This window comes from Phyllopteryx taeniolatus, chromosome 21 (assembly GCF_024500385.1).
Source record: "Phyllopteryx taeniolatus isolate TA_2022b chromosome 21, UOR_Ptae_1.2, whole genome shotgun sequence".
Taxonomy (NCBI): domain Eukaryota; kingdom Metazoa; phylum Chordata; class Actinopteri; order Syngnathiformes; family Syngnathidae; genus Phyllopteryx; species Phyllopteryx taeniolatus.
This window is the reverse complement of record NC_084522.1, coordinates 756512-767031: the sequence shown is the minus strand read 5'-3', so window position 1 is coordinate 767031 and position 10520 is coordinate 756512. Positions and strand designations below refer to the sequence as shown.

Genomic DNA, 10520 nt, shown 5'->3' with positions numbered 1-10520 from the left:
CCAAATTGCCCGTAGCGGTGAACGCGAGTGCAAAATGGGTTGTTTGTTCCTGTGCCCTGCGATTGGCTGGCGACCGGCTCGGGGCGTGCCCCGCCTCTCGCCCGAAGTCAGCCGGGATGGGCGCCGGCATGCCCGCGACCCGCGGGAGGAAACGCGGTACAGAAAATGGATGCTTTTATTCCATTAAAATCCTACACATTGTTTACCACCTTGATCCATCCATTCATTTTCTAGCGCTTATCCGAGGTCGGGTCGCGGGGACGCCCAGACTTCCCTCTCCCCAGCCACTTCATCCAGCTCTTCCGGGGGGGATCCCAAGGCGTTCCCAGGCCGGCCGAAAGACGCAGTCTCTCCGGCGTGTCCTGGGTCGTCCCCGGGGTCTCCTCCCGGTGGGACGTGCCCGGAACACCTCACCGGGGAGGCGTGCGAATCAGACGCCCCGACCGCCTCATCTGGCTCCTCTCGAAGCGGAGGAGCGGCGGCTCTACTCTTGAGCTCCTCCCGGATGACCGAGCTTCTCACCCGTTCTGTAAGGGAGAGCCCGGACACCCCGCGGAGGAAACTCATTTCGGCCGCTTGTATCCGGGATCTTGTTCTTTGGGTCACCACCCGCAGCTCGTGACCACAGGTGAGGGGAGGAACGAAGAGCGACCAGGATATCCAGTGTCGCCTTTCGGCTTAGCTCCTTAACGGACCGATACAAAGTCCGCACCGATCCGCCTGTCGATCTCCCGTTCCGTTCTTCCCTCACTCGTGAACAAGACCCCGAGATACTTGAACTCCTCCACTTGGGGCGGGATCTCATCCCCGACCCGGAGAGGGCACGGCACCCTTTTCCGACTGAGGACCGCGGTCTCAGATTTGGAGGTGCTGATTACCACCTTGATATGGGGGGGGGGGGGGGGAAGTATGTCAAGGTGGCAAGAAATATTTTCATGAGTACATTCAGAGAGGAAAGTAACCCAAAAAGACAAAATGTGAGAGTGGTAGAAAAAAGCTGAGGTTTATTGGAAGCACGGGAATGATGGAGAAGATGCTCGCCTCGCTCGGAACACGGCGGGATTCTAAGGCTGGCGCCGAAGGCCCGCCACGTGAGGATTTCTCCGCTTTCGTGCAGCCGCCGTCCCGTCCGTCCTTCTGTCGCAACGTTCCTCCGGTTCTTCACGCGAGAGTGTCCGCGGGATTCAAGCAGCTGGAACACAAACAACAAGAAGAAGAAGCAAAACAGACCAGAGGGCGTGTTGGTTTAGTTGAAAGAGAAGACTTCAAAGCCGGTCGTCACGGAGGCCTTCTGGGACGCGCCTTAGACATGAGCTCACATTTGAGGGGAAATCGGCGAGCAAAGCGGGCGGCTGAGCTCAATTAAAGAGCGAAACGTTCCCGCTGGGACGACCGCAAACATCTGCTATCGTTTTATTTTCTCGCCTCTCATCAGTACGCAGGGAACGTGCAGACAGAAGGAACGCCGCGGACCGAGGAGATCAAAGGCAAAGTGGCCCAAAACTGCTGAAAGAAACTTCTCCAAGGAAACCTTTCAATTGTTGCAGTTTCGGAACACGTTGAAGGCCGATGATGTCGGAGGTCTGCAGAGACGCCGCAGACGTGCGGCTTTTAAAAGTTCTGTTGAGTCATCAACAAAAAGACATTTTTTCCTGTACTGGCCAACGGACCAACAAACCGCTATCAGAAAACTGCAGTTGTTTGTTTACAAGCAAACTTTAGCTTGCAGCCGACGCGAGTGACGTCATCAACGTAGGAAAGGGAAACTTTACAGGCGGTGGCGCGGGCCGGGGCGGCTCGGGCGGCGGCGAACGCGGCCGCGATGGAGGCGAAGACCACGTCGGGGCTCTTGGCGGCGTCCACGGCCGCGTGGAGGCCCCTGGCGCCGTAGTACTGGACCAGAGGCGCCGTCTGGCGGTGGTACGCGTCCAGGCGAGAGCGCAGCGTCGTCTCGTTGTCGTCGCTGCGGCGGATCAGCGGCTCGCCGGTCACCTGCATCAAAGACACACAAAAAGGTAGGAAAGAGCTGATTTTTTTGGGGGGGGGCAGCCTTCTTCAATTTTGGCGCGCACAAAAAAAAAAAAAAGCAAATCAAACTGCTTGGTTACTCGACATTTCCACAGCAGCCTGTTTAGGCACCCAACGAGTTGGCTCTAAATTGTCGGAATTCATTTGAATTTAATTCTTCTTCCACAAACTCAATGATTATCACAATACCGCGTTTACACATACAATGTATTTTTGCAAAAATAAAAATGGCCTTGAACTTGCTCTCATAATGTTTACTATCGTTTTTTTTACAGCAGCCCGTTGAGGCGACAAACTGGACTCGAATAAGCGTCAAGTCCCGTTGCACTTGGTCTACCGCCACCCGTTGGTTTCTGAAAACGACTTTGGACTTCGGCAGCAAACGATTTGGGCGCAAGTAATAATGAAGTAATCGCTGCTCTAGACGCAGCTCTGCGCTCCTTACGTCATCTTTCATGGCCTCTTTGGGGGGATTGAACTCCTCGTGGTACGAGCGGCCGCTGGGCTGATGAATCAGTCTGCCGGGACGGAAAAGACATCAGAGCCGATTCGTTAAGCACGCCGTTGTCTTTTCGGTGATTCCGGGATTCTTTTTTTCAGGCCGCAAAGCGATCTTCCGCCTTACAGCGAACCCCCGAAAGATGGCGCTCTGCTCACTTCAAACAAAACGGGTCTCACTCACACACACGCGACTCAAAAATATAATCATAAATAATATATGAAAATGTTAAAAAAAAAAAAAAAAAGAGGCTAAAACAATAAAAACAGGCTCACAAATGCTACCAAAATAGTAACAATTCACAAACTAAATTGTAACGAAATGCTAACAAAACACTCAAAAACCCTCCAGAATCCAAACCAAAGGCTATAATATTCTAATTAAACGCTATCAAACACTATTGGGGAAAAAAATGCTACCGAACTGCTGACAAATCACTAAAAACTACCAAAGTGCTAATGAAAGGCTATCAAAACATTCAAAAAATGCGGAGGGAAAAAAGCCCATCGAAAAGCTAAGGCTAACCAAGCAATATGAGAATGCTAAGGCTAAAACCATTTCAAAATGCTAAGAAAAAGCTAAGAAAAAGGCTAACAAAAAGGCATTCGAAACACCAACAAAATGCTGCTAAAATGATGACAAAACCACCAAAGGCTAAGCAAACACTATCAAGCGCTAGCGAAACCATTACCTGCCGCAGATCCTGCGCACCAGCAGGGAATCTTCGATGGCAAACTCTACGACCGCGTCCAGCCGCTCGCGTCGCTTGTCCAGCAGCTCGTCCAGCTGCAAGGAGACAAAAACAGGAAGTCACGCCATCGGGCGTCCGTCCGTCCGGGCGCGGCGCGGCGGCGGCGAGCGAGCGAACGACTTCCGACCAGCTCGGCTTGCTTGACCGTGCGGGGGAATCCGTCCAGTAGGAAGCCCTTCTCGCAGGGGGGCGTGTCCAGGTTCTTCTCGATGAGCTCCACCACCATCTCGTCGCTCACCTGAAGCACAGGAATTGACGGCCGCGTGACGGGAAGCCCCACCGGTCGCGCGGCGGACGCGAGCGCCACTCACCAGCTTGCCGGCGTCCATGGTGCGCTTGAGCTTGTGGCCCAGCTCGGAGCCCGACGCCACCATGGCCCTCAGCATGTCCCCGGTGGCCAGGTGACACACGCAGTAGCGCTCGGCCAGTCGAGGGGCCTGCGGGGGGGACAGCGGCCCGTGCGGGCGGTGAGCTAGTCGGACCCAAACGAGAGCGCGCTCGGCTGATTGTTACCGAACTGGTGCGAGGAGGGTCGTTGACGTTACTTCCGTTTCTACCGCAGCCCGTTTAGGCGGCAAACTAGCTCGGCCAAAAATAACCGCGGCCCCGGCCGATCGTCGGAAAACCGGTCAAGTGTAGCGGACCTGCGAGAGAGGCGGGTCATTCAAGTTGAATCCATTTTCAGTTCCGTTTCGGAGCCCAGCTGGTTGTTTTCAAACAAGACCAAACAAAAAAAAGCTCCGATGTTATATTCATGTTGCTGCCTGAATAAGTGCACCTTGGCTGCTTGCAGTCTCAGCCAAACTCAATTCCATTACTTCTCAAAGATTCAAAACAACTCAGATTCCATTTCACTTTCTCTCTAAATATTTACTTTTGCCTTTCTACGCAGCACACTACGCTCCTTTGGCCTAAATATTTGCGTCCTGGTCGTCCATTAGGCTCGCGGGACACCGTCCGTCCAAGTCAAGTCACGTGGTTTGCTACACCGCACTAACCAGTTTAGGCAGAAAACGAGTGTGCGCATGCAAAAGGAAGTCCAACAGCAGTCATGTTGTTCAGGGGAAAAACTCTTTCAAAAACCGCTCGGATCCAGTTAGTAGTTGTTGAGGTGTGTACTTATGATTTCTAGAGGAGCACAGTTGTGTTTGGGCCTCTTTCAAAAACCGCTCGGATCCAGTTAGTAGTTGTTGAGGTGTGTACTTATGATTTCTAGAGCAGCACAGTTGTGTTTGGGCACGCTTCCTTCCGGCTGGGGAAGCACTGCAGCAACCTCAAGCTGTGTTCAGCGTTGACTTCGTAAACAGACCGAAGTCAAGCTCAAGTACGAGAAGGCACTCTGGACATGCGTGCAAGGTTATGCTAGTTTTAGATCAGTGGTCCCCAACCTCATTTGTTACCGGGCCGTGTAGAAAGAATGAGCAAGTTATATCATTTCTGTTGTATTTGTTTTCAATGTATTTTATTTTGAAAATTGACCGGATCGTCTCCGCCACAACAGCCGCGTGTTCCAATTGACAAGACCGCACGGAACGCCGCGGCAGTTCCGTTTCCGCTGCCAGACGACTCGCCAAGGAGCCGATCATTTCATAAACTCATTCGGTTCGTTACGTTCACTGAAAAGATTCGTTCTTTTGAACGAAACAACACGAGACCGCACTTGTCGGTGATGCGTTACTAAAAATGATAACTTCAGTGAAATACGGTATCGGTACAGCTCGCTTTGTACCAGGAAATGTGATTTTTGTTGTGAGAACGTTTTTTGATTGGCCGTCCGCCTGCTACTCAAATTTTGCCAAAATAAAATGTCATGGTTTGCAACGTGACTTCTGAAGATGCTTATCCCATTTTTGGGATACACAGGATGTCTCTCCCATTGCGTAATGTGTCTGTTCCAAGAAAACTCTCTCACACACACACACACACACACGCACACTTACGTGCCTTTAGCGTTATTGATGGACATACATGAAAATGATACATTCGTTTGTCTGCTTTTCACAGAAGTTGGAGCAGTTTCAGGGTTTAGATTAGTTTAGTTGCCTGGGGGGAACGAGAGGTAAAACTAAGCTTCAGGTAACTGAATTGAGCACAGATGAAACTTGAAGGTTTAACAATAATAGCAAAGGCCGGAAAGTGGGGGTGTGTGTGGGGGGGGGGGCGTGCCGCTTGTTGCGTGAAACTCGCATTGAAGGCATTTAAAAAGTGAGCATTAGCCGCTAGCTAAACTCCAGCAAGCAGCACGCGTCCAAGCTAAAGCTAAAGCTAAAGCTAAAGCTAAAGCTAAAGCTAAAGCTAACGCTAGCCGCCGCCCGCTCACCTGGGTCCCCTTCCCGGCGCCGGGGGGCCCCAGCAGGATGGCCCGGATGCCCTCACGCACGTCGGCCATCGCCTCTTTGAGCTGCGCGCTGGGGGCCATCGGTGGAAGGTGGCGGAGGACCAGAAAAGAAACTTGGGTTTGTTTGCACCAAGTGCGGCGGCCGTGACGTCGCCGTCGTTCCGCAGCTGACAGCTCAGTCGAGACGCTTTCTTGAATTTCTATTGGCTGAAAAGCAGGCAGACACCGCCCCCACGATGAATGCACGTTTCTGAATGGTGCGCAATGTCGGCTGTTAAATACGCATGTGCTGATTGGATGACAGGGAGATGACGTCAGCAGTGTCGACCCACCCCTTCGTTTAAATTGTAAACCATTTACAATTTAACCATTTCTTTTGATTATAAAATCAATATCTCTGGCACTTTTCGGCTTCAATAAAAATTGCTTAATAAATTAAATGTGTTATTATTTTGTTCGCGGCACGGCGGGCGACTGGCGCGCACATCTGCCTCACAGTTGAGAGGTTGCGGGTTCAACTCCTGCCTCGCCCGTGTGGAGTTTGCATGTTCTCCCCGTGCCTGCGTGGCTTTTCTCCGGGTACTCCGCTTTCCTCGCAGATCCCCAAAACATGCACGGGGTAGGTTGACTGAAGACTCTAAATTGCCCGAAGGTGGGAATGTGAGTGCCAATGCTTGTTTGTTTCTATGTGCCCTGTGATTGGCTGGCGACCGGTCCAGGGTGTTACCCCGCCTCTCGCCCGAAGTGAGCTGGGATGGGCGCGAGCACGCCCGCGACCCACGTGAGGAGAAGCAGTACGGAAAATGGATGGATTATTTTGTTATTAATCATGATAGTATATTACTAATCATGACTTCCTTACTTCCTGTGAGGGCTCTTGATTGCTCACTAGTAACTTAACAGTGTCACATAAAAGTCTTAAAATGTCTCAAGAGAAAGAATGTTTTTTTTTGTTTTTGTTTCTTGGCAATTGATTGTAACTTCGCCTTTTATGTGAGCAATGCGGCTCAGATTCACAAAACTTCTCTTGGCACGACTTTTTTGGCACAAAAGAGGAAGTGCAACTCAGAGACCAACAAAACATCTGATTTTGGTGATTAATACACTCCTTCCTCACGTAAGCCTCAAATAGGAAGATCATCGTCATTTAACGATCTTGACGCTTTCGCCAGAGTGCAAAAATGCCCGAGACTGAAGTTCTCTACTCAGATTTGGTTTTCGTCAAATCACGGGGAAATCAAAGCAAGGGTGAGTGTTGTTCAGAAAGTGCGACTCGAGTGGATTTATTCATACTTTTTATTTTTGATTTTTTTGGGTCAAATTGGATGAATTTGGTTGGACAGACGCAGCCTCATCAGCGCCTGAGAAAAACTACGCCGAAGTCATCGTGGCGAAAACACAGTCGAAGCCACTGCACGGTAGGTTTTCACCTCAAATTGTGTCATGAGCCCGTCTTTCCACCTGCTTATACTTCAAGAGTACTATCCCTTAATCGGGGCCTTTTTGGGGCCTACAAATGACCCTTGAACTACAACAGTCTTCCAAAAGTTCCTAGTTCTTTGTGTTAAAGAGCAGTTTAACATAAAGAAATAAAATCGAACACATTGCCAGCAACAAGACAATTGACTGTAAAAAAAAAAAAAAGAAGGAACCTGTTATGTTACACAAACAGGTTCCTGTATTGTTAGCTATTACAGCCACTATTACAGCAGTATTATAAACTAAATGTATCAAATGAATTTTTAATGAGAGAACAAAAAATATACAAGGATTAAAAATATATCAATTAGATAGCTTTTTTTTTTTAAATGATAGTAACATTGAACAATAAAAGATATGTGAAATTTATTTAAAAATAGCAGCAGCATTTAACAATGACAACATTTATAAATTGATTTAGAAAAATGTTCGTAACAGGATTTAACAAAAAGATTTTAAAATTAATTATAAATGTAAAAAAAGTGATTATGCTGCCCAGACAGAACGAGAGCTAAAAATATATACAGTACATAGAGATTTACATGAAAGACAAAGGGATCTAAAATTTAACCCTGTGGGACACCAATGCTGGAAAATGAGTATGTTAGTGTGTGTGTGAGACGCAGTGCACAATTAAGTGTGTATTTGTTTATGTATGTTTTATGGGTCCTGTCACAGGTGCCAAGCCAGTGAGGTCAAAGTTGACGACGGAGAGAGTGGCCTTTGTGGTAGTGTGTGTTCTCCTGGTGCTCGCGCTTGTTGCTCTTTGTTACATCTGTGAGTTTTTGTTTCGTTATCTAGCAGTTTAGCATATTAAGGCGCATCATTTATTCATCATGGCCGCCTCCTTTCTTGCAGCTTACCAGAACGTTCAGAGCAGGAAGAACCTCCAAAGACTGAAGGCTGAACCCGAGGTGTGGAAAGCCAGTCAGTCAGACGGCCAGAGTGAGTTAAAACGCTTTACTGCGTATGTACGGCACTTGCTTACTTTATTAAGCAGCTATCGGTTTAGCATATAGCTAGCCTCGTTAGTTTAGCCCAGCTAAGCTTCGTAGTGCCACGGATAGGCCTCGTGTCAGTAATGTTAATGTTAGCATGTTGGCTAATAAGCTAGCAGCAGCAGCATGCCTGTTGATTTTTGAGGTAGTCAGAAGACTATGCAGAGGACAGCATAGGTTTTGGCCCTCACATTAGTGGGTGCGTCGTTAGCATTTTGAGCTCACCAGTGTTTACCACAAAGTCTTTGTGGAGTCTTCCAAAAGGACGCCGTCTGCAGGAGTTGCGACTCAGGTTGGGAGCTTGACGGAGAAAGCTGCTACTTGTTCACGACCAACCAGCGCACCTGGGAACAGAGCAGAAGATTTTGCCAGCTTAGGAATGGGAACCTGGTGAAGATCGACAGTCGCGACGAGCAGGTGCGACGAGTCTTTTTGCAGCGCCTGGCAAAACTGATTTAAGCCCACAAGTTCTGCCTGGCAACAAGCGACCAGAGCAATTCCTTTGCAAACACGGCGGCTAAGCTAAGCTACAAGCTAAAGTCTTTGAAGTTGAACAAACTACCACATTTCATTACACCTTTCCTACATCACAAGAAACTGATTTTCGTCACACTTTTCATCTGGCAAGAATGTGGCTGTTTCAACACCCCCACTTTTCCCAGGGTGTGATCTCACAGCTGCACTTTGTCAAATGTGATTAGAGCTTTGTGGAGAGGAGACTGAGGGACAAAATGAGCTTCCAGGAAGACAAGTTCTGGATCGGCTTGACGGACTCCAAGCAGGAGGGTCGATGGCTTTGGGCGGACGGCTCGCCTCTGGACCCGAGGTTCCGCATCCGTTTGCGCTCAACACGACGCTCTTTTGTTTTTATTCAAACGTTGTCATTTGTGTGCGCTCAGCTTGAGCTTGTGGGGCAGGAACGAGCCTGACAACTGGTCGGGGGAAGGCGGCGGCGAGGTCGGTGAGGACTGCGTCCGCATGGGCGAGAAGGACGGCGCTCACGACCTCCTGTGCTGGTTCGACAAAGCCTGTGACGTCCCGCAAAGGAGCGTCTGTGAGAAGACGGCGCGGAAGGGACGGCCGTCCTGCGAATTCCTCTGAACACAATTTCTCTTTTGAAGTCCACTGAAAGACAACATAGAATGCTGTAATAGTTCAGGCTAAAAGTAGACAAAGTCAGGTCAAAGTGACTTTTGATTTGTTGAACGTAATCCTTTTGACTGGAAATGACCCAATAAAATGGCCAAAAATTCATGAGAAAAAAATCCACAACTATATACATTTTTTTTTTAAAAGTACAGCGGACCCCCGCTATTAGGCACTGGGCTAGACCGCGAATAGCGAAAATCCGAGTATTATTGACGCCCATTCTAATTGCATAAAAAAATGATAAATTTTTTTTTAAACCAAAACAATTCTTGAATAACACCAATAAGCATTTTTGGGATTGGTTTTTTTCGCAAAAAAGAAAAAGAAATTTTAAAAACTGAAGAAAAAAAAAAAATCAGCAAATAGGTGAATCCGCGGGTGCTGAGCTGGAAATATGTGGGAGTCCACTGTTATTGACAATCATTATAATTGCCATGAAAAACAATTTACGAAAAAAACATGAGCAAAAAAAAAAAAGTAGGATTTGGGCCCTATATTTGTCCATGTTCAAGTGTTGCTCAATTGCCTCGTGGTTTATCACTGCATCCGTGACAGGGCCGCCAAGTCTCAAAGGTTTGCGGTGCGGTTTACCACGGGTGTCAGTAAGTTCTCGTTGTCATGGGGTCCCTTGCGTTTCTCACGCTGTCAAACCTTCTCCGGATGAAACGTGGACGGCGGGCAGTGTTGGAGGATGTTTATGGCGAATGGAGCTCCCCTGCAGCCGGGCCCGGCTCCAGAGTCGGTGTCAGCGCAGGGGGGCACTGCCGCTCAATAACTGTTCGATAAGATTAGACTAATTCACTCATCAAACTCTTGTGCCTAAACATGCACAAGAGCCCGTTATCCACATGTAGTGTGCTCACTCATGCTTTTAAGCGCTCTCTCTCACAGTTACATTCAACACGAATATAGTGTAAACGTAGCTTTAGCATGCACCACTTCCTTGCGGGCCTGCATGCCGCACAATAAGATCGTGTCGGTTCATTTATTTATTTTATTTAAGTGAAAGAGAAGATAATTCCATTTGTGTTACGAGCATCGTGCACATTCCAGAGAAATGAGCACAATTTCTCCACTTCCGTTTTGTGTCATCCAGTGCTTTCAGCAATAGTCAGTTTTCTTTGTACATTTTTTTTTCACTGCTAGTGAAATGTTCTGCATTTTTGTCACCCCTGATGCGCTCAGAAAAGAATGGAACAAAAGCACTCACATATCTTGGGGGGGAAATGTGACTTCTGAATGTTCCTGTAGGTCACTACAAATGTTGTTAGACTGCAA

The 10520-nt window shown here is 48.4% G+C and overlaps 2 protein-coding genes across 3 annotated transcripts; one reads left to right on the top strand and one right to left on the bottom strand.

Annotated features, from left to right (window-relative positions):
* Positions 1-978: 978 nt before the first annotated feature.
* ak2 (adenylate kinase 2) lies at positions 979-5815 on the bottom strand. Its single transcript, XM_061760244.1, has 7 exons — positions 5599-5815; positions 3590-3715; positions 3406-3516; positions 3219-3313; positions 2474-2546; positions 1773-1992; positions 979-1192 (listed from the first exon to the last, which is right to left on the bottom strand). The coding sequence occupies exons 1-7, from the start codon at positions 5695-5697 to the stop codon at positions 1185-1187; spliced, it is 732 nt and encodes a 243-aa protein (XP_061616228.1). The 5' UTR covers positions 5698-5815; the 3' UTR covers positions 979-1184.
* A 148-nt stretch (positions 5816-5963) lies between these two features.
* Positions 5964-9347, top strand: illr4 (immune-related, lectin-like receptor 4). 2 transcript variants are annotated; one of them, XM_061760242.1, is made up of 8 exons: positions 5964-6709; positions 6789-6864; positions 6960-7034; positions 7774-7872; positions 7954-8040; positions 8347-8510; positions 8795-8919; positions 8993-9347. In XM_061760242.1, the coding sequence occupies exons 1-8, from the start codon at positions 6617-6619 to the stop codon at positions 9192-9194; spliced, it is 921 nt and encodes a 306-aa protein (XP_061616226.1). In that variant the 5' UTR covers positions 5964-6616; the 3' UTR covers positions 9195-9347. The 2 variants fall into 2 exon arrangements, with proteins under 2 accessions (XP_061616226.1, XP_061616227.1); XM_061760243.1 differs by lacking the exon at positions 5964-6709 and having other exon boundaries at positions 6716-6864.
* The last annotated feature ends 1173 nt before the right edge of the window (positions 9348-10520 follow it).